This window comes from Nannospalax galili, unplaced genomic scaffold (genome assembly GCF_000622305.1).
Source record: "Nannospalax galili isolate Female #2095 unplaced genomic scaffold, S.galili_v1.0 scaffold120, whole genome shotgun sequence".
Taxonomy (NCBI): domain Eukaryota; kingdom Metazoa; phylum Chordata; class Mammalia; order Rodentia; family Spalacidae; genus Nannospalax; species Nannospalax galili.
In genome coordinates this window covers 1,085,736-1,109,354 of record NW_008350324.1, presented here as the reverse complement: position 1 = coordinate 1,109,354, position 23,619 = coordinate 1,085,736, and the positions used below count along the sequence as shown (strand labels likewise).

The following is a 23,619-nucleotide window of genomic DNA, read 5'->3' as shown; positions in this document are numbered from 1 at the left end:
TGGCACCAGGGGTCCATCCCAGCTTCTGCCTTGTTGTGTGGCCTCTCCTGTGTTCTGGTGTGGAAGCCAGCAGAGCAGAGGATATCTTAGAGGAGTGAGGACGGAGAATGCATTGTCACATGTTAGCTCTAGGCTTATTACTATCAGATTACCAGGAGACCAATGTGGTAATAGACCAGAGTATCCTTGGTGACAGCTGACAGACCTGGAGTCAAATCCCACCTGTCCCATTTATTAGCTCAGGGACCTCAGCCAGCATGGTGAACATCTGCAAAATTAAGCCTTCGTGTCCCTCACCTACGAATTTGAGGTAAGTACCCCTGCCTCACTGGGTTATAACAGTTCATTTTGAAAGTGGGCAACCAGGGGCTAGGGATGTGGCTCAGTGGGTAGAGTGCTTGCCTAGCATGCATGAAGCCCTGGGTTTGATCCCCAGCTCTGCATAAACCAGGTGTGGTAGCTTATGACTATAATCCAAGCACTCAGGAGATAGAAACAGGAGGATCAGGAGTTCAAGGTCATCCTTTGCTACACAATGAGTTCCAGATCAGCTTGAGATACATGAGACCATGTTGGAAGTAAAGAAGAAAGGGAGGGAAGGGGGAGTGGGAAGGAAAGAGAAAGAAAGGAGGGAAGAAAAGAAGGAAGAAGGGAAATGTTCAACTTTTGCTGTTTTTTTTTTAAATGTAAGATATAAAAAATAATACAACATATTCAGATTTCTAAGAGAGGTAGTGAAACCTTTGAAACTCCATGGCACCTTCTGGGTTCATCCACCTCCCTTCCGTTGCCCACAGGAAACTATTTCCATGTCTGCCTTTGTAGACTTTTTTGTCTCTCTTTCTGCCAACCTACTGCAGGAGGAGAGCCCGGCGTGGGGATGTGTAACCTTAACCCTCCCATGTCTAGTTTCCAACAGCTTCCTCCTCCTGGTCTCTTCTTCCCACCAGCTTCCTCTTCCTGGCCTGCACTTCCTACCAGCTTCCTCCTCCTGTCCTCCATGCTCCCAAGCTTGAGAACCCATACCAAGCTTGTCAGGACTGTACAAAACAGAATATGCTCTGAGCAAGCTCTAGAGGGACTTACTGTGAGTGAAGCACCTGCTAAGGAATATTCTAGAAAGTATGGAATATACCCACAATTTTCCCCCAACCAGATTGGGTTTTGGACCTCAGACTGCCTAAGCCAAAAGAGCTTTGCATTCACCTTCAAAATAGTTACCATGTGTGCTAGGTGTGGGTGTGGGGGAAGGGTGGTGAATGAAGGGGACCAAGTGGAGGGGGTGGCCGTTTCCGGGGTGATTCAGAAACAAATAAACACAAGACTTCACATCACAGTAAGGGGGGTGGGGAAACACACCTCCTGGAGGTCTGGCTCAGGTCAATGGGAAGGGCTTTCCGTTGTGACTATTCAGCTGAGCCCTGTACTCCCTACACCTGTCTACACTAACTGGTTTTCTCCTCTGCAAAGTAGGGTGGTCAGAGCCAAGGAAGGGCAGGTGACAGGGAGGTAGCCGCTTGTTCCCAGGAAGGAGGACACACTGGGGAGGAGGGTCCCGTTCCCAGCCCAGCACTTGCAGCATCTTTCCAGCAGGTGCCAGGTGGGAACGGTGCTGTGACAACGTCAGTCACAGACAAGCCGAAAACCTCGTGGGGACCAGACCTGGAGGCTGCAGGGCGCAGTTTGTGACCTCACTGGTCGCCATCCCGCGGGGGGCCTGAGCTCCCGAGATGCCTAAGTGGTGATGGGTGATCTCATCCGCCTGGAGGAGGCCAGAGCGGGATGTGCTGCCGCCGCTGACATCATCTGCAAAGCCCGTTGCCAGGCAACCTGCAGCCGCCGGCCCCGCCCCCTACTCCAGCCTTCCTAAGTTCTGTCTTGCTCTCCATCACTTCTCCGTCTTCTCGTCCTGCTCCTTTCTCCTCTCTTCTTTCTCCCCTTCCTCCTCTCCTCCTCCTTCCCTCCGCCTCTTCTCTGCTCTCCTTCCTTCTTCCTTTCCTCTCTCCCTCCTCATCCTTCTTCCTTCTCCTCCTCTCCCCCGTCCCTTCTCTTCTTTCCACGCCGCTTCCTCCTCCCGCTCCTCTTCCTCCCCTTCCCCCTCCCTCATATCTCTTTTTCTTTCTCCACGTCTCACTGTATCTCCTAGGGTCTTCTGTTCTTACAGTGACTCAAAGCCCCCCACAGAATTTAAATTCTGGCTCTCCCACTGTCTCCCACAGGACAGGCAAGCTTGGCTACCTTAGGCCTGTTCCCTCACCTGCTAATGGTGCTGTAACAGTGCATGGCCTCTGGTGGCCTGCAGCTAGGGCCTGAGGGCACTAACTGTTCAACAGGCCCTCCACCCAGCAGGCAGCTCTCCTCGTTTTCAGTTCATCTCTTTGCTCATGCGATCCTCTCATTGACTTAGTTTGCCTACTGTTTGACTCTTCTGAGACCTGTGACTGGCCATGACTACCTCACACTCAGAGAAGCACCGGCTGTGCAGTTCCTGGTCAGTGGGATATGCTTAGCGCAGTGGTGCACCTCTAATCCCAGCACTTGGAGGCTGAGGCGGGATGATCATGACTTTGAGGTCAGCCTGGGCTCCTTAACAAGTTCCAGGCCAGCCTGTTCTGCCACTGCTGATGGCCTTTTCCACAGCTCTCTAACCCTGTCAATTCTCTTTCTTTGGCCACCTTTCTCCCTGTTGCTCCTGTCCCCTCCCCTCCTCTTCTGCATTCCTCCCCAGCAGGCCTTCCATCCCTGCTGCCTCCCAGAGGACTCTCTCCCAGGTCTCTGGGGTTAGCTAGGAGCCTCCTCTCTTATACAAGGCCCACTGGGGCCCACTGGCCCCTCTGCCTTCAGAGGTCTGTGCTGGCTTGTTTTGTCCTGAGGGTGCTGGCAAATGAGGCCCCACCATCCCAGCAGCCCCAAGAGTTACCTTCTTAGGAAAACAAGCCTGTGTTTACAGCCCCCTGCATCGTTGCAGTGCTCCTATCTCAGAGCAGGAATCAGGGCCCTGCCTCCTGTGGCAGCCAGTGGGGTGGTGTAGGGGTGTTAATGAGCCAACCAGGGGAGGAGACGAAAGCAGGGACTGGTTCCATGGGGGCTGAGGGGTCCCTTTGCCCTAGAGGCTGCAGCAGTTACTGTTTATTCCCCACACTAGGCTGTGAGGTAAGGTGTTGAGCCATCTCTCCAACCCATGGTGACTTTTTTTTATAAGGCCATTAATCTCATCACAAGGCACCACCCTTATGCCCTGGTCCCTTCCCAAGGGCCTTCTCCCCCAGTGCAGACAGCTCTCTGTAACTCCAGGCTCCACGCCTATCATGTTAACCCACTATGGCCCAAAAACATTTAGGGGGTAAATTGCATCATACTAAGCATGGGCAAATTAATTTTCTTGGTATTGTTTCCTAAGCAACAAAATATATTGACATAGTATTTACATTGTGTCAGTTTAGAAGTCACCTAGAAGATACCAGGTATATGGGGTGTGTGGAGCTAATGAACAAAAACATTCAGTCATATAGAAAGATGTTGAGTGTCATAGATTTTACTGTTTCATTTGAGGGATTCTGCAACCACTCCCCCATAAATACTGGGGGATGACTGTACACTGAAGATTAGGACTTTGGTGGATGAATTTGAAGAGATGAAAGGCCACCCAGAGAAGCAGCCTGTGGTCGTACATGAATATTCCTCTTCTTCCCCTTCCTCCTCCGCCCCTTCCACCTCCTCTTGACCTCTTCCTTATCCTCCTCCTCTTCATCTTCCTCCTCCCTCTTTGTCCTCTCCCTCCTCTTGTACCACTTCCTCTCCTTCTTTTCTTCCTCCTCCCCTCCTCCTCCTCCTCCTCCTCTCCCTCTTCCTCATCTTCCTTCTCTTGTTGGCTTAAAACAGCCATCATCTGACTCTCTCTGTTCTGTAGATCCCCAGTTTATTGATGGCATCCTGGAGACAGCTCATCTCTCTCCTTCATGGTGTCCTCTGGGGCTGGGCACTCCATGGGTTTCTTTCCTTGAGTCTGATGCCATAACTGCAGTAGCAGGAGTGGCTGGCCCAGGCCCTGCATGTGGGGCCCGTGTTGTCCGTGTTAACTGGGTTTGAGCCTGCACCCTCCACACAACCTCTTCCCTGGTTCCCTCCTTCCAGCCAGGCTTCCAACAGCAAGAGGAATGAAGGACAAGCTGCCCTGTGTCAGGTCTGCTGTCGGCCAGCCCAGACAGCTCTCTGCCTTGACTCTAATTTGCTTTCCTTCTTTCCCTCCCCTTTTTTCTGCCCCCCCCCCCGCCTTTCTTTCCTTTCTTCCTTTTCTCCATTGTGCTGGAGATACAACCCAGAGTCTCATGTGCAAAGCACACACTGTACTACTGAGCACCCACCCAGCCACCCCTGGTTTCTTCTGAACTTGCACTATCCCATCTTGTTCATTAGGGCCCTGATACCATAATACGCCCAGACCAGGATCAATATGAGGCTACGTTCTGGCTCTCACCATGTCCTGGAGCCCTTGTTATGATCCCCTATTTTAGACCTGTTAGTCCCTTGGGTCTGCATGATGATTGTGATGTGGTCAATTCAGATTGCCCAGGCTGGTGAGAGCTGAGGATTCAGCTTTTAAAACTTTTAGGAAATCTGTGAGCAGCTGTTAAGTCTTGTAGCTTGAATGGGCCTTGTGGGAGTATTTACAGAAACAGGCAAACATACAAATCAGGGGCGATTTTTTTTTTTTTCTCTAAGAGGTCTGGTTTGCCAGCACACCACTGCGTGCATATGTGTGTCCATATGTGTGTGGGTGTCTATGTGTATGTAGTGTGTTAGTACATGTTCGTGTGTGTGGGTATGCGTATATGCGTGTATGTCTGAGTGTGTGTGTGTGTGTGTGTGTGTGTGTGTGTGTGTGTGTCTGTTTTCATTGTGAATTTTCAATACTCTTCTACTTGCCTGAAAAACAAACCCTCTCCTCCGTGTTTGCATCCTTCATGCAGGAAGGCTGTGAGAGGCCTTGGCCAGTATCTCTTCCTCCCTCCTCCCCGCTCTTCAGATCTGCCCACAGAGGTGCAGCCCAAATTGCCCTCCTTGTTCATCTCCGAGACTCAGCATCCCGCCCTCCTCATCAGCCCCACTATCCTGAACTGCCCTTGTTGTCTCCTTGTTTCCTGTTTCACATGGCGCCCCTCCCCATCCTGACAGTGAGGAAGTCAGAATAATCTGCCTGCTGCCGCCCCTGTGTCATAATCCAAGCCCAGAGCCCTCCATGCCACAGCAATCTTGCAGTAACCGCTACCATGCTTCCTTCTGGGGTGACAAGGAGACCACAATCAATCACCTTTCTCATAGTAGATAGACATGACATAGAAACAACATGTTCTGTTTTGGTGGTCGTCAGAAATAACATGCTCAAGAAACCGTGGAATTATGAAACTGCTTAATTAGAGAGGATGCTTTCGTTGGGATGTGCACAGTTTTCCCCAGAGTTTTGAACGCCTTCTGCAAGTGGTCCGCCCCACCCAACAGCTAATTGCTACTTTTAACATCACTGGCTCCACTAATTTTATTTTCTGTGACATCAAGTCTTGCTTATAAAGTAGAATTTTCTTTTGAATGTTCCCAACTCTCTTTTGCTGTCAGCAAACCCTAGGAAGGTGTCATGAGGAATGAGGGTGGACTCTTCAGCCTACTGTGAGCCAGATTCTGGACACCCACTGCTCTAGGCCTACTGTGAGCCAGATTCTGGACACCCACTGAGCCAAAGGATCTCCTGTAAGAGCTTTGCAGTCCAGTAGGAGAGACAGGGGTGGAGATGATTCTTTAAATATTATGAAAATTGCTATGAAGGAAGAGGGAAGGGAGGGGAGGAAGAAAGGGGAAATGTGTGGAAGGAAGGAGGGAGGGAGGAAGGAAAAGAGGAAGAGTGGACATGAAGAAGAAAAGAAACGAATGGATAGATGGGTAGGTAGGTGAATGGATAGGTGTGGAGAAAGGAAATGTGGATGAATGGATAGGTGGAAAGGAAGGATAGGTAGATGGATGTGTGGATGTATGGGTGGATAGTTGGACACTTGGGTCGATAGATGAACAGATGAGTGAGTCAATGGATGACTGGGTGAGTATATGGATGGATGGGTAGGTAGAAAGGAAGAATAGATGGATGAATGGGTAAGTAGAAAGGAAGAAATGAAAGACTGAGAAGGTTGGGGAGATGGCCCAGTAGATAAAGCACTTGCTGCCCAAGTATGAGTACCACAGTACAGATCTCCAGCCCACAAAAAAAGCCAGTTGAGTTTGGCAGCCCGCCTATAATCCCAGTGCCTGGGATGTGTGGACAAGGGACAGCAGGGCAAGCTGACTAGCTAGGCTGACCCAATTGGTGAGCTCTGGGTTCAGTGAGAGGCCCTGCCTCAGTGAATAAAATGGAGAGCGATAGGGTACGATACCTTGTGTCAGCCTGTGCTCTTCATGTGCACATACACAGCCACATGCTCAACCATGCATACACTACACACCAAAAAAAAAGGTTTAAAATAAGAAAGATTGAGAGATGGAGAGACATATGGGAGAGAAGAAAGAAGAGAGGGGTGTCTCTGGAAGTAGCTGAATAAGTGGAAGAAGTTGGGTGAGACTGAGCTATTGGTCTAGGTTGACATGGAACTTGCTAGACCTGATTGTCACTTGGCTGAATTAAGGAGTGAGAGGGAGGGCTGTGGAAGTGGCTCAAATGGTAAAGTGCTAGCCATGCAAGCATGAGGATCTGAGTTCAATCTCCATCACCCACATAAAAAATTAAAAAATTAAAAAGCTGGTCAGGGCAGTGTGCACTTATAATCCCAGCACTAGGGAGATGGAGACAGGAGGATCCCTGGGGCTGGCTGGTCAGCCTGTCTAGCTAGCAAGCCCCAGGATCAGAGGGAGACGAAATTAAATGGAGAGCCCGGTGTGGTGCACATGCCTTTAATCCCAGCACTCAGGAGGCAGAGGCAGCAGATCTCTGTGAGACAGAGACCAGCCCAGACTCTAGTCCAGTGAGTTCCAGGACAGCTGGGGCTACAGGGAGACCCATCTCAAAAAAAAAAAAATGGATGGAGATCAGTTGACAAGGATACCCAGATACCTACCCAGTTTCAATATCTGGCCTCCATTTATGCATGTACACACTGCATGTACACACATGTATATATAAACACAAGATATAAGGAGATGACTGGAGAACAGTTCTAGGTGTGCCTGTGAGGGTGTCTCCAGAGACAGTTAGATCCTGAGGGCTCTGATGTAATGAGCAGATTCATCTCTTCATGGTTATGTAATCTGGTGGCATTACTGGGAGATGATGAAAGATGAGGGGGTGCTATCCTACTGCAGAAAGTAGGTCACAGGAGCATGTACCTGGGGGATGCATCTTGCCCTGGCCCCTTCCTGTATACCCCTTTTCCTGTTTCCTGTTTACCACAAAGAAATCCTCTACCGTGCTCTCGGGCTGCCGTGATGTTCTGTCTTACAACAGACCCAGAAACACACAGCCAAGAGCCCCTGGCTGAGCCCTCTGTAACTAGAAGCCCAAGTAAGGAATTCCCTTTAGTTGTTTCTTGTCTCAGCGATGAGGAAAGTGACAGCCTGGGTGCAAGGATTTGGGAGACATAAAGGAAGCATGGGGCAACCAAGATTGGGAGATTAGGAAAACATGGGGATCCTGCAGAGCATGGGACTTGCCGTGTAGACAGGGTGGAGCCGCCTTTGCCATCCATGGCTGTACCATTGGTCTGGAATCCACTGTGCCACTGGCCATAGAAAGCAAAGGCAGCCATCCTCTTTCCACAGGTTCTAGAGGGAAGCTCCAGGGCTTTTCCTTAGCAAGAGCCTGTAGTAGGAGTGTAGAAGGGGCAGAAAGGCTCTTCAGGAAATAATGACCTCCCACAGAGATTGGCCAAACAGACAGACATGAAGGTAAATGTGAGCAGACGGTTGGGTGACTATTCTTGCTCCTTGGTAGATAGGGTGCATCTGCTTCAAGGAGTCACCTTCTGGATACCATGGACCCACCATTGAGACAGATAGTAAGAAATGAATGGAAAGTCTCTCTTCAGGCTGGAGAGATGGCTTAGTGGGTAAAAGTGCTTGCAGCCAAGCCTAATGACCTGAGTTTGATCCCTGGTGCCCACAATAATGAAAGGAGAGAACTGACTCCTCTGAGCTGTTCTCTGACCCCCACTCAAGACACACACACACACACACACGAATGAAATGCAGAAATTTTTTATTTTTGAGTTTTTTTCCAATAAAATTAAACAATAATAATTTAAATAAAAAGAATTCAAGTTCACATGTCACGTCAACTTATCGTGTGTCTTTAACCTTCTGTCTGGCGATGCCTTGGTGCCGGTGCCAGCCGGCCAAAACGGACAGTACCTGAAAGGGGGAGTGAGGATTGAAAGAAAAAACAAGAGACAGAAAAGATACTTGGGAGGGCTGTCAGTAGAGACTGCAGCCCCGGTTTATTTTAGCTCCGCCTTTTTATACAGAACATCGGAGATCTTAACTCAATTTCAACAGCTGTCTTTCCCACCTGTATCTGAGGGTCAAGGAGCGGTCAAATACATGTTTTGAGCTCCACCATATAAACACATTCCTCCTGACTTGGCAGATTAGGTACTGGTGTGCAAAACACAAACTCAGTAAACAAGCCTGCCACAGCTCAATGTACATAATGGATTAATAGCTCCCGACACCTTGGTTTTTTTTACTTTGACCACAGCTAACTTTGAAGAGTGCTGGACAGTCGAACTTGCCTCTTGTTTTCTGATAGTTCTGTTAAGGACCACCGAAGTGATTATGTCCTTAGCACGTCGAATCCCAAGGTTCACAGTGTTAGGATGACTCATTATTGGGTGTGCTAACTTTGATCGTTTGGCTAATGGGATATGTGGTTTGTGTGGTGTGTTTGGTCTTTCCACCACAAAGCTGCTGTTTTTCAGGACAATCTTTCATGGTCATGTGGCCTTCCCTCGCGGATCTCTAACGTAGTCAGACCTCCTCTTGTATACTTCATTTGTGACTTCTTTTGCTGTTACAAAGATTATGCCAGTGACCCCTCCTCTTGGCACATATTTGCACAAATCCCTGATTATTTTATTAAAAGAATTACAAATGCAAAGCTCACTCACATTTTTTAAGGTTGTGGAGGTTTGCGGCAGGACTGTTTGTATATGTTTAACCAGCCTTACACAAGCATGATTTACATATAGTAAAATGCACTCGATTTGCAGCATATATTTCTGTAGGTTTTAGTGAGTGACCACACACCCCCAGTAAGCACCATCTCAATCAATGATAGAGCCCCTCTGCCATTTCCCATAATGCTCTGATGCCACTTAAGAGTCCCATCCTCCTACTCCTCATGCTGGACAACCACCAGTCTGGTCTCTATCACCCTAGCTTAATGTTACCTATTCTTAGACTTCATATGAACAAGAATTATGTAATGTAGAGGCTGGAGAGATGACTCAGCAGTTAAGAGTGCTGACTGCTCTTGCAGAGGACCCAGGTTTGATTCCCAGCACTCACCTGTAGCTAACAACCTCCTGTAACTCCAGTTCCAAGAATCTGACGCCTTCTTCTGACGTTTGTGGGCACTGCACAACACGGGTGCACTTATATACATGCAGACAATACACTGATACACATAAAATAAAAATAATAAAATATTTTTTAAAAGAATTATGTAATGTAGAATCATGTATGTGTGTTATGTACATGCTCACATGTATGTGGGCATGTGTGTCTGCATGCACAGATGTGTTCGTGCATGTGGAGGCCCCAGGTTGATGTCACATGGCTCTCTCAGTTGCTTTGTTTATTGAGGCAGGATCTTTCACTGAATCCAGAGCTTGCAGATTCTGGCTAGTCTGGCTAGCCAGTTTCCCCCAGGGATCTCCTGCCTCTGCCTCCTCAGCACTAGATTACAGGTGTGTTGCCATCCCTCCTCACCTTTTATGTGGGTGCAGGGGATCTAAACTTGGGGCCTCAGGCTTGTATAACAAACGCTTAAGCACTGAGCCATGTCCCCAGAACAACCGTCCTCCAGACCATGTGATGCCCACATTGATGAAAATCCCAGTCATTTGTTCATTATCACAGCTGAGTGGCCTCCTACTTTATGAACATTGCCTGAACAATGGCTAATCCAGCCATTAGCAGTTGTGTGTTTCCAGATGGGGGATCTTGTGACTACAGCTGCTGAGAACATGTCCCATTTGTGGACCTGTTTGCATTTCTCTCAGAGAGGCTTTGGGGGTCCCACATCAGGTCAGTGTTTACCTTTATTAGACTCCATGAGGAGAGGTTACTTTCATCTCCCTTTCATAGCACAGGCCACAGACAGCTTACAGAACTTGTCCAAGGCCAGGCCAAAGGGAAGAAAAGAATCAGGACTTGTAGCAGGTGCTAGACTCTGAGCTAGGTGCTGGGCTAGGTGCTGGGCTAGGTGTTCTTTCCACTCATTTCTTTTAATCCTCAGAGTAACCCCATGGTTAGTAGGAAAAGGGATTCTCATCCACAAGTAAGAAAACTGATGCTTGTGACTATGTTGAGACTCAACTCCAGATAGTGTGAGGCCCCACATCCAGATCTTTCCCCCAGTGTCATCTAGGTCCCTCAGAGGCCACAGGCGATGGAACTGCAGAAGTGAACACCAGGCCATCCTTGCCCTGTAGCTGTCCTGTAGTACCTGAGTCGACCCTCTTGGGTGGTGTTGGTGGAGACAGTGACTGTCCTCTGCCCTCCATACTCACCAAGTCAGATAGTGACCACACCCTACTGCTACCCAAAGTGTATCATTTCTACACACACACACACACACACACACACACACACACACACACACACTGACGTGATCCTAGCACTTTGGGCGATAGGTGGTGGCTCAGGCAGGAGCCATGTCTCCCTGGCCACATCAGTCCCCATTAGAGCCAGCCTGAGTGATTTGCAAAGTTGATTAATGGCCTGCCTGTGACCTGGACTGTCGTTATGGCCTGGCCCCAGCTCTGCCCTCTCGAGGTCTTTACTGCTAATACTAATTGATGCTCTTGTGTGGCTGCAGGGAAAATTCTATCTGGTCATCGAGGAGCTGAGCCAGCTGTTCCGATCGCTAGTTCCCATCCAGCTGTGGTACAAATACATTATGGGGGATGATTCCTCCAACAGCTACTTCCTGGGAGGGGTTCTGATTGTTCTCTACAGTCTGTGCAAGGTGAGAAGACCCTGGGGCTAGAGAGCTGGCCCAAGTCTGGGCCAGGCATGAGGGGCTCCTGAGGGGCCAGGGCTAGCCACAGTAACCTCGTCTGTCTTAAACAGGTATATTTCACTGACAGAACTAACACTAACCTTCCTTCCTTCTTCTTCCTTCTCTCCATCTCTCTTCTTGCTTGCTTTCTTCCTTTTTTCTTTTTTCCTTTCTCCCTCTTTCTTGCTCTCTTTCTGTCTCTCTCTCTTCCTAAGTGCTGAGAATTGAACCTAGGGTCTTGCATACACTAGGCAGGCCTCCCACTAAGCCATCTCACTGGCCCCTAAAAGTCAATTCTCATTCTCTCTCTTGCCTCTCTCCCTCCTCTGTTTCTAGCTTTAAGGGTCTAGGAAGAATTAGTGTGTTCTCTTTCCTTCCTTGCAACAAGAACAGCAGGCAATCCATGCAGGGTCAGCTATGGGCTTATCCTGCTCACTGAGATCACCTAGCAGTGGCTGGAAAGAGTACAGGCACTGGCTAGGCTCAGATGTGGAGTGCTGTGATTAATTAGCAATGCCTGCCCTGGGCTTGTGGGGGCAGGGAAGCAGGATATATGCTCTGTACCTATCCAACCTAGGTATGGAGACAAAAGTCAGGCAAAACTGATACCAATGGGAAATTTCCTGAAAATTATCTGAATCAAAGACAAAGGTGGAGGCTACAGGAAATTGTTCTGGGGCCACAGGAGATCCCTGTACATTCCTCAGCCATTGCTCTGTTCTTCCTTAGTCGTTCGACATCTGTGGTCGTATAGGTGGAGTGAGGAAAGCGCTGAAGCTTCTCTGCACCTCCCAGGTAAGGACACCTCAGGGGTCCTGCCTCAGGGGTCCTGGGAACCAAAAGCTGGAGCCAGCAGCAGCCCCTTCCTGCCCCACAGGTGCTGTGCTGCTCCCTCTAGAGCTCTTAGGTGTGTTTGTCTTTCCCTTTCCGGCTTCTTCAAACAGAATTACGGGGTCCGAGCCACTGGGCAGCAGTGCACGGAAGCTGGTGCCATCTGCGCCATCTGCCAGGCTGAGTTCCGTGAGCCTCTGATTCTTCTGTGCCAGGTAAGCTGGTGGAGCTCTTGGGCACTGAGGCTGCAACAGAGGGCCTCTCCACCTCGGAGGCTGAGGCCTCAGTGGGACCCTGCTCCAGGAGAAGCCTGTCCTGTGAACATAGCTCAGGACTCCAGCATGGGTCTTTGGGGGCAACCTGGTCAAAGCTGGAGGCAGACCCAGGTTCAAATCAGCTCTGCCTCTTACTAGCTGGGTGACCTAGGGAAGGTTGCTTTACCTTCCTGAGCCTCCTAATTGTTGGTAAAATGTAGAGGCGCCATTTTAGAGTGATATAATATCAGATGGCCCTGAGTATGAATCCCAACCACATTGCCTTTTAAAACTTTCAGTGCAGTGAGTTGAACCTAGAGTCCCTGCTAATGCTAAACATGAATATACACTGAACGGCACCTCCAGAGCCTAGAAGCATTGTATTTGTCATTATTTTGAGACAGGGTCTTGCAATATAGCTCAGGTCATGCTTAAACTTAGGATCCTCCTACCTCTACCTCCCAGTGCTGAGATCACAGGTGTGTACCACCACATCTGGCTTCTAATCACATTCTTGACCCCCTAGTGGGGCATAATATTCCCTACTGCATACAGCTCTGACTACAATTAAATGAGATTATCTAAGCAGAGAGCTAAACCTACAAGGCTCAGCCACAGAAGTTGCCAGCATCATCCTTATTATTTTCAGCATAGTGAGTCAGGGGTCACCAAGCCACTGTGGTAAGTGCCTATGGGTCCCTTTCAACTCCCTAACTGTCTCTCATCTTTCTCCTGACATCAGGGACGAGGTGTCAACTCAGCAAATATGAACTGGGTCAGAGCATGTGATCAGAGTTGAGCAGAGAGGCAGAGGACACACAGAGCCTGTCCCTCTGGAAACTTGCGGTCTCCTTAGGGACTCAGACGCATACATACATAACTATGAAACAAGGCAGGCTATGTAAGAGAGATTCACGCAGTGTCCCCAGAGACCAGGCAGAGAGTGATGCACTCCAGGCTGCAGAGGCTCTTTGCAGGAGGCATAAGCCTGGGTTCCAGAAGGAATGGGAAGAAAGGCAGATGGTCCCCCTAACACCCTCGGAAGATGGGGTAGGAGGTGGGGTCCACTTTTAGCATTAGCAAAAAAAAAAAAAAAAATTGTTATTGCTGTTTGAAGACTTTAAAGGAGCTTGTTCTTATGTTCTCTCAGTCTTCTTTTGGGTTTTTTTGTTTTGTTTTGTTTTGTTTTTTTGAGACTTCTCATGTAGCCCAGGCTGACTTTAAACAGCTAAGGATGGCCTTGAACTTCTAATCCTCCTGCCTCTACTTCTGGAATTACAGGTGTTTATGCGGTGCTGGGGGTAGAAACTAGGGCCTCATGCATACTAGGCAAACACTCTACCAACTGAGCTGCCTTTCTACCCCTTAATGGTATTTCTTTTTTTTTTTTTTTTTTTTTTTTCGGTCTTTTGAGACAGGGTCTCCCTGTAGCCCCAGCTGTGCTGGAACTCACTATGTAGACCAGGCTGGCCTTGAACTCACAGACAATATAGCTGGGTATGGCGGTACATGCCTGTGTCCCCAGCACTGGAGGACCAGAGGTAGGAGAATCTCCAATAGTTGAAGACCAAATCCTACATATCAAAACCTGTCTCAAAAAAAAAAAAAAATGGCAATCCATTTGCATGAGTCAAAATTCAAAAAGGAAACCTGGCAATTGAATACAATTCATAGCCTGGATTGGATCCTGGGACAGAGGGAGATTCAAGGACTGCAATAGCTTCATGAAACCTAAACAAGCCTAGAGTTTCATTAATAGTCATGTACCAACCCAGTTCTCTTAACTTTTACAAACGTCCTTCAGGCATGCATGCAGTCACGTGAGAGGAAACTGAGCCTGGGTGACACTGTCTTTTCACTTTTCTGTAAGTTTAAAATTATTTAAAAATAAAAAGTTTATTTAAGAAAAGAAATTGCAAGATACACAAAGATAGGGGCCGATGAGATGGCCTAACATGTAAAGGTGCTTGCTGCCAAGTCTGATGACCTGAGTTCAGTCCCCAGAACCCACATGAAAGAGAGAACCGACTCTCAAAAGTTGTCCTCTGATCTCCACACGTGCACCTTGGTACCTTGTGAATACATGTGCACACATACTCCCACACATTAAGTAAATAAATGTGAAAAGGAAATGATTTTAGAAGCTATACCAAGAGTAGTGACAGGCTTCTTTAGCCCCTTGCTGATACTCACAAGCAATCACTGTTACCAGCTTCCTTTATAGTTTGTCAAAGACATGTTATGTAATTTAAATACATGTTAAACATACATCATGCATACACACTTGTTTATGTCTCTGTATATATGTATCCAAACATACACATTTATACATCTTGAAAAAACAAACCTGAGTCATAGTCTCGGGGCTCAGGGCCCTTGTACTTACAACTCTTAGAGAGCAATCATAGCTGTGGAGAGTGACATTTTATGGGTGGACCATCATTTGTTTAAGCATTTCTGCACTGAGAAGCCGAGCACTCAGCATCTTTTGTGACTACAAAGATAGCTGTCACAAAGATTCTGAAATGGAGAGATGAATTGTGCCTACCTGAGCCCGTGATGTTGATTAGAAGTAGAGACTCAAAGCTTCATGTGGCCCATGATCGGGTTCAATATACATTAGCTGTTGCAGGCAAGCATTCCGTCTCCTGTGTGTGCTTGTACACACGAACTCTTGGTAGTGTGAATTCCTAGTGGTGGGATTACTGGGTCAGAGGGTCCACGGTTTTGACAGATCTTGCTAAATTGCCCTCCATAAAGAGAGTGTTTTCACTCCCTGCGCAGTGTGACCCAGACTCTTGCTCACGCCCTCGCCAGCACACAGCGTTACCAAGCCTCTCCGTGAGCTTTGCCAATCTGACAGGTGACAAGCGCTATCTCAGCTCTGATTTCATTTGCATTCCCCTAATTATGAGCACAGCTGAATATCTTTTCTCCTGCTTTGGAGCCATCTGTATTTCCTTCTCTGTTGCAGAGATTATTTGAACATGATGTCAAGGTGAAAGTCTTTCTTTCCTGGCAATCTCCCTGAGCCTCAATCTGTCTCCTCTACTGCAACACCACCACATCTTCCCACAGGTGGATTAGAAATTCTTGGAAGGGCATGGGCAAGATGCCTTTGTTCCAGATCTAGGAGTGACAGCCACACACAGTGGTTGAAGACCACAAACATTATCAGACTGAGCCCACATCTCAACCTTGCTCTCCCACTGTTCGCTGAGCCTGGAAGGCAGAGGTGACTTGCTCAGGAGAAAAGGCCTTACTTACTTCACTGAATACATGAATGAATGAGCTCAAATGTCACGTCAAGGAAGTTTTCCCCAGTTTTGCTTCTGCAGACTCATGTTCCTCACTATCATGATCTCATAAACTGCTGTGGATTTTCATCATAGAGCTTTTTTTTTCTAGTTGTTACTTAGATAGTTCATTGAGTAAAGTTGTGCAAGATCTGTGTTCTCTCAGCCAAACTGCAAGCAGCTTGGGAATGAAGACCCTGTCTGTTTTGTTTAGCAGCAGAACCAGAGTGCTGACACAATAAATATTAGGTGGGTGAAGCGGTGGGATGGATGGATAGATGGATGGATTGGATAATGGATAGATAGTAGAAGATAGATAGATGGATGGATAGAAAGACAGATAGATAGATAGATAGATAGATAGATAGATAGATAGAGACAAACAGATAGACTGGTAGATGGATAGATTAATGGATGGACAGATATGATTAGGTGGGTGAAAGGGTGGATAAATAGATGGGTCAATGGATTGATAGACAAAAATAGATGGATATGGATGGATGGATGGATGGATATGAGTGGATAGATGGGTAGGTGGGTGGATGGATGGATGCATGCATATGGGTGGATGGATAGATGGATATAAATGGATGGATGAATGGGTAGGTGGATAGAAGGATATAGGTGGGTGGATATAAGGGATGATATGGGTGGATAGATGATATGGATGGATGGGTGAGCCCCAAGATTGGATGGATGGATGGATGGATGGATGGATGATGGATAGATGGATGATGGATGGGTGGGTAGATGGGTGGATGAATAGATAGATAATGGATGGACTGATATGGTAGATGGATGGATGGATGGATGAATATAGATTGTTGGATGGATGAATATAAGTGGATGGGTAGATGGAAGGATGGGTGGGTGGGTAGATGGATAGATGGATAAAGAACCTACCAGGCTAAAACTACATCCTGTCTCTCCTTCAAAGAGTTATCCAGTGGACCTCAGCACATCACTCCCTCTACCCTCAATCTACCCCTTGAGATGGGGCCCTGGAAAGATTATCAGTGGAAGCTAGTCAGGCAGTGAGTGTGCCCAGAGGCTGGAGCCCAGCTCAGATGACTGTCCAGTTAGTGTCTCCACAAGTTTGTCATGTGCCTCCACCAGGACACAGGGATTATCAGGGGAAGGTACTGTTGAACACAAAATCAGAAACTTGGTTTTTTTGAAGGACTCCATTGCCAAAGATCAGAGTGTATTTAGAGAACAAAGCACTCTCAGAGTCTTGACCACTGTGAGTTTGGCTGAGTGCTGTATGATATGAACACTCAACAAGGGAAGAGAACACTGACACACATTGATTTTGTTCACACTTGATCCTTTGGGAGTTGTATCCTTCTCCATCCTTAGACACCCAGGAGAGGGAAGAGCCGTGTTTAACAGAGCAGACTCAGGCTTAGAAAGGCAAAGACACATTTGTCCAAGGTACTTTCTCCTTGTACAGAATCAGGATTCAAACTCAGGGCCTCTAGCGCTATTGCCTCTGTTCTTTCCACAAGTCCCAACCTCTTGCCTAGAGTGTCCTAAAGGCCACACTGAACAATTAGCATGCTTTTCCTGGAAAACTTTGGGAAGTGCTGTACTCTACTCAATGAAACCAGTGCTCACAGCCTCCTCAGCATGAGGGAATGGCTGGGCTGGGATCCAGCTCTGAACACCTGCTCTTCCTGCTGCATCCATTCCCTTATGTGCTGGGTACTTACTGAGCACCAACATGTCCTAAGTCCTAACTTTGCAAACCCAAGCAATGCAGTTCATGGTGACACTGGCCACCTAGGCCATCAGCCTCTCAAGAGTAGAACTGGGCAGGCATGGATTTCTTAATGCATTTATATAGGATGATATATGTAGTGGTGTATGGGTTTTTAAAAACATGTTATGTCACACCAATATTGACAGTGTTTTAATTCACGTCTGGACACGGCTTGCTTTATTGTGTGATTGAAGAATCTCTCTCTCTCTCCCTCTCTCTCTCTCTCTCTACACACACACACACACACACACACACACACACACATACACACACACCGCACACCCTTTCCATGCTCTCTTCCCCCTGCCCTCTCCTCCCCCGCTCCCTCCTTTCCTCTCTCTCCCTGCTTCCTCCCTCCATGTGTGTGTGTGTGTGTGTCCGTGTCCATGTCCGTCGGTCTGTCCGTCCATCCATCTATCCATCTGTTTGTCCCAACTTACAATAGTCACATTTTGAGTAGTGTCATTTTACCAGATCAAGTGTTTCTAACCTCACTTCCCCCACTGCATACAATAGAACATAATGAGCAATGGGTTTTGCTATAGAGTTGGGCACTTTTTGAAACAGCTACTGCTGCTATATAACAAATTATCCTAAAACTGAATGGTAAAGCTACAAACATCTATGATCTAGTTCCCATGGGCCAAGAATCCAGGCTTCGCCATGTCCTCTTCTGGGTGACTCACAAGGTAACAGCCAGGGTCTCCCACCAACCCACCTTGAGGAGCACCCACTTCCCAGCTCTATGATATTGTTATGAGCCAATTCAGCTGCTTATGGGCTGTAGGACTGAAGGTCCCAGTTCTTTGCTGACTGATGTGCCCAGAAGCTACTGTGGCTTTCCCGCCAAGCTGGAGTCAATGGAGACAGCCTGTGAGAAACTTAAAATGCCAGCAAGAAAGCGGTCAGAGTCTTTGAAACCAAATCCCAGAAGTGACTCCCATGACTGTAGTATCCTGATTAGAGCGATGCACCAAATGCAGCCATTTCTCAGGGGTGGGGAACCACAAGGTGAATCCCAGGACGGGACCCCACAGGCTGAGATAGCCATATTCCTGAGGTTAAATTCCAGTCCCACCACCTACCTACTGTGTGTCATTGGGCCATGGCGTCCCCCTCTGAGTCTTTCTGATCAGTGAGATGTGATCTCATACTATGTAGCATTCATTGGCAGTGTGGATGCAGTGTCCCTGCTCCTGCCTGTCATCGCATCTGTCCATCTGCTCCAGGCTCGCTGCTTCCTTAGCTTAGCTCACCAGGACCCGAGTCTGGCTTCTGTGGTTGGGGGGCTCATGTCTCACTCTCTTGCCACCTGTTCTGAGACTCTGAGCACAATGCAGATTGCAGGTGGGACTGGAGTACAGATGGGGTCCCCAGCCCTGTACTTCTCACCCGACTCCAATCCTGGCTCGAATTCCTGCCCTGCTCACCCCCACACACACACCCTTCACATTCAGGCTGGGAAAAGTCTTCCATCCCTCTGCCACATGTCTTCCCCTCTCTCCAAAGGTGGACAGCTGTGGACTCAGGGTCATGAACTTCTTGGCTAGGGCCCTGGTGAACTTGGTTCCTTGAACTTCTTCGCTTGGCACCAGACTCTGCCCATCTATCCTCTGCTGAGGAGGCTCTGAGCCTCACCCTAATATCCTGTCCTGATTCACATTCATTCTCACCCATAGCAGCACTTGGGGCTAGACAGTGGGACAGCCACTGCTGTCACCGCTCTCGTGGAGACTGACACCTAGCTGGCACCCCCTTCCCCCAGGAGCCCATTAGAAACCATAGGCTGTGTTCGGTTGACTTGTCTAAGTCATTTTAATATGTCAGCTAAACATGCTAAAAGGGGTTACTACTCCTATTCTACAGATAAAGAAACTGAGTCACAGGGAGGTTAAGTCACTTATCCAGCTTGTATAGCCTGTGTGGGGACCTGTGTTAGCCAGCGTGTTCTCAACCTAACAAGCAAATAGAAACTGGAGATGTAGCTCAGATGGTAGAATACTTGCCTGGGTTCATTCCCCAATACTGCATAAACCAGGCATGATGGTACACATCTATAGTTCTAGCACTTGGAAGGTGGAGGCAGGGGGATCAGGAGTTCAAGGTCATCCTTAGCTACACAGTGAATTTAAGGCCAGTCTGGGATACATGAGATCCTGTCTCAAGAAAAAAAATCCAGATCTTACCAGGTCAATCCTCTGCTCAAAGCCTTGCCATGGCTCCTTTACTTCTCCCAAACTAAAAGCCACCCTGGGCTACAGTTCATACCTGTAATGCCAACACCCTGGAGGCTGAGGCAGGAGGATCAGCCACAAGTTCAAGGTCAACTTTGGGTTCGTAATGAGTTCTAGGACAGTCTGTCTCAAAGAAACAACACTACCAAATGAAAAGTGCCCAAGTCCTCAGTGGCTCATGGGGTCCCTCACAGTCTCTGACCTCATTCCCTCTCTCAGCAGCCCCTGCCCCTCCAGGTCAACCATACATTCTGGCCTCAGGGCCTTTGCACATGCTGTCAAAGTGCTCTGCCAGGTGTGCTTTTCCTCCAAAGTGTCTCCCAGCTCACTGCTCACCTGAATAACACACCATTTCTCAGGGGAGCTTTCCCAGGCCTTCTCTCTGCCTCTCCACCAGAGCACATGCTACTGACATCTATGTATTTTAGACATGATGGGGTCGGTTATCTCCTCTCCTGGAACGAAAGCTCTAGGAAAATTTGTTTGTTACTGTGTCCCCCAGCTCTTATATCACAGTCCTCACTACTATCCCTGCAGCACGTGTTCTGTGAGGAGTGTCTCTGCCTGTGGCTGGACCGAGAGCGCACCTGCCCGCTCTGTCGCTCGGTTGCTGTGGATACCCTGCGCTGCTGGAAGGATGGGGCCACGTCGGCACACTTCCAGGTGTACTAAGCTGAACACCGAGGTGTCTAAGGAAATGTGTGAGGGCCAAGTGCTGCTGAGCCCAGCCCTATGAATGCCTGGAAAACAGCCTCCAGCACTTTGGTCCTGCCTTCCAGCACCTCCACTTGAAGCCCCCAGACCTCCATACCAATACCTTCCTCATTACCCTGGGATGCAGTACGTGCATCCTGTCCTGTTAGAAAGGGACCCCTTCTAAGGTTTGGCCTCCCTGCAGGTAAGTGATTATCCCCTCTAAGTCCAGAAATTGGTCATACCTGAAGTTCTCCCCTTGTTTAACCTGGTTCCAGCTGCTGGTACTAGATGCTTTACACTAGGTAGGGAAGCTCTCAGCACCCAGCCCAGGCCTGCAAATGAGAGCCACTGGGGAGATCTTCAAATGCAAACATGGCCCTGCCACTTACCTACAGGAATGTATAGCACCAGGAAGCCCAAGCATCCTGCTGGTGTGGCCTCCAAAACAGCCCTGGGATGAGGGTACTCTCATCCTCCCTTCCCTTTGACAGGGATGAAACAGGTGTGCAGCTTGGTGAGGTCACCTAGCTGGTAAAGGCAGATGAGACTCCCGCATTGGCTGGTGCTGATGCTGTGGGGATGGGAACCAGCAGAGCTGGCTTGTTAAAAACAGAGAGGTGGTTCTGACATCACTCCCTGGCCTAACATCAGTGACCAGGGCAGGCAGGCACACAGCATGTCAGAGGAGGACTGTGCTGAGTACACTGGCTGCTGAAGTCTAATTGTGATCAGAGCCATGAAAAGACTACTCTCAAGATTTCTCTTTTCCTGGGTCTTGCTGAGGATACTCAGTCCCGTTTGGGTACCTAGAAGCTTGGTCCAGAAGTGCATGGCATTGGGCCTCTGTCATTTCTTTTCTCCTTCTCATCCATCCTCTACCTCACTGATGTCTCAGGCCTGTGCACAGCTCTTGTGGACATGGCTGACTCCCAGGGGAGAGTGGGGGGTGGGAAGCTAAAGGGATAATCCCTGCTACAGATGGCATGCAGCACAGTAACAATCCTTCCCCTCCCTCTCTCTGGTGAGGTAATTAGCTCAGAGAAACAACAGTCTTTCCAGAGTCTTTGAAAAAAGTCCTTTATGTCTTTAACCAAACACCTGAGAAGGGACCACAGGGAACACTGGAAACGGAGACACCCAGATGCAGTCCACTTCTGTAGTCGCTAAGACAGGGCTGCTTCTCCCCCTGGGAAACTCCCTCCTTGAAAACCTGGAATGAGATAGTACAGGTGACCATACAGATGCCTCTGGAATCCTGCCTGCTTTACCCTGTCCCAATCTTGTTCCCTTATCCATCTTAGTACAACAGGCTGGCGCCAGCCACATCACAAAGAAAACAGTGTGTGGCTAGCATGCAAGCCCAGGGATATATTGGGGTGGGGGGCAGGACTTGCTGCCATCTCCCTCCCCTCAGTAGAATCAAGTCAGGTAACCCCCTGCATCAGCTCTACAGGATTCCTTCCTTTGCTTGGCCTTCCTGACTCGTTCCTGGTACCCAGCAAGACTCTCCTTCCAGGGCACCACTGCGTCCTTCAAGCTCCGTTACTATGGCAATGGTTGTGGTGTTAAACAATCCTACTTGCCTGGATAATCAAAGAGGAAGAGGGAGGAAAGGGCTGCTCTGTTCTCTCTGCCTTCAGGGAGGACCTACAAGAAGCAGTAGTACTTAACCATAACTGATTTTTATCAGAGATTGCTTTGCCCGAAGATGCTGTCATTATCGTGGAGAGATTGGGGCTGGGAAAACCTCACAGAAGTGTGGCGTGGGATGGAGCAGACAGATCGAGCTATCAGGAGTCAGATCTGGAACCTGATTCAAACTGCATGACTTTGAGAAGTCTCTGCAGCCATCAATGGGTGGCAAGACCTACTGCGTACTTTCTGGGACCAAGGAAATTAACAACAGAGCTGCACATATATATCATTTGGTAGAGCACTTGCTTAGCATGCATGAAACACTGGGTTTCATCACCAGCATTACATGAACTGGGCACAGGGGTGCACACCTTTAATGTCAGCACTTGGGAGATGAAAGCAGGAGGATCAGAAATTCAAGGTCACTCCTTGGCCACATACAAGCTCCAGGCCAGCCTGTGCTACATGAAACTCCTTTTCAAAAGGGAAACAAACAATGTAGGTTAATGATGGGTGCTCCAGTGGTTTCACCATCATGCTAGTCCCAATTTTTTTTCTAACATTTTTGTATATAATAATGATCCTCTAAAGAATGTCACAGCTGGGGGCTGCTCCTTGGGGGAGGAGAGATGATGCACTTCAAGAGTCTAGTTATTTGTTTCCTACCCTTTGGGGGAATGTCCAATAAGGAGTTTCTTCTGGATCAGAAGCCTTTGCTTCTGTCCTGGGGTGGGGTGGGGAGGGCAGTGGCTAAGGCAGTTTCATAAACACCAGGCTTTGTGAATTCCCCATCGTTTTCACAGAAGCAGCCAAATGTCCCTGGGAGAACAGCACCGTTCTCCTGTGTTGGCCTGAGTCCTTTGTAATCAGCAGGACGAGTGGAACATCTGTTTCAGGATCCTGTTCTCAGACTCAAGTTCTCCTCAGTCCTCAATACTCACGTATGAGAACTTGAGAAGAGTTAAGTGGGGGGAAGGGGAGCTGAAGAGGGAGCCAGTTAAGAGCACTGGCTGCTCTTCCAGAGGATCCAAATTTGCCTCCCAGCACCCAGGTTGGGCAGTTCACACTTGCCTGTAATCACCCAGCTCCAGGAGATCAGTGCCCTCTTCTGACCTCTGTGGGCACCTGCACAAATCAGGCACACACACATACACATATACATAACTTAAAAAATAAAGATAAATATTTTTTAATGTATATGGGACGAAGAAAGGCCTGCTTTGTACCTGAGTGTAACAGAGCCACCACCTTCAATGAGTAAGATGACACAGATGCGAAGCCTGGAGGACACCCCATTGCTGAGGAGGAAATGGGGTCTGGGGTCTGCAGTACTTCTGCTCCAGGGCAAATGGCTGCCTTTGATGTGTTTGACAACCTTCTGCCAGTAAACCTCCCCTGTTGATGTAACTTGTACTGACAGCTCATTCATGCTCTTGAAGCCAATTTTGAGTCTGATGAGTAGCACTGGCCCCATGCAGAGTCTGCTGAAGTGCTAGTGATGGGTAGGAGAGGTTCTCTCTGGAGATGCCAGGGAGGGAATAAAAGAAAGATGATAGGCTGCAGAGATGCTCAGTGGGCAAAGTACTTGCCACACAAGCATGAGAACCTGGGCTCATATCCCCAGAACCCACTAAAAAGCCGGGCATGGCGGGAT

General features: G+C 48.4%; 1 protein-coding gene across 4 annotated transcripts in view; it reads left to right on the top strand.

The window, feature by feature from the left end:
• Positions 1–23,372, top strand: part of Rnft2 (ring finger protein, transmembrane 2) — a 69,952-nt gene extending 46,580 nt beyond the window's left edge. For 2 of the 4 annotated variants that reach the window (XM_008847457.3, XM_008847459.3), the window contains 4 exons: positions 11,075–11,224; positions 11,987–12,052; positions 12,202–12,303; positions 20,172–23,372. In XM_008847457.3, coding sequence (XP_008845679.1) covers positions 11,075–11,224; positions 11,987–12,052; positions 12,202–12,303; positions 20,172–20,306 — 453 coding nt within the window. In that variant the 3' untranslated portion in view covers positions 20,307–23,372. The remainder of the gene's footprint in view (positions 1–11,074; positions 11,225–11,986; positions 12,053–12,201; positions 12,304–20,171) is intronic. The other 2 variants (XR_003851794.1, XM_008847461.3) reach the window with 2 other exon arrangements.
• The last annotated feature ends 247 nt before the right edge of the window (positions 23,373–23,619 follow it).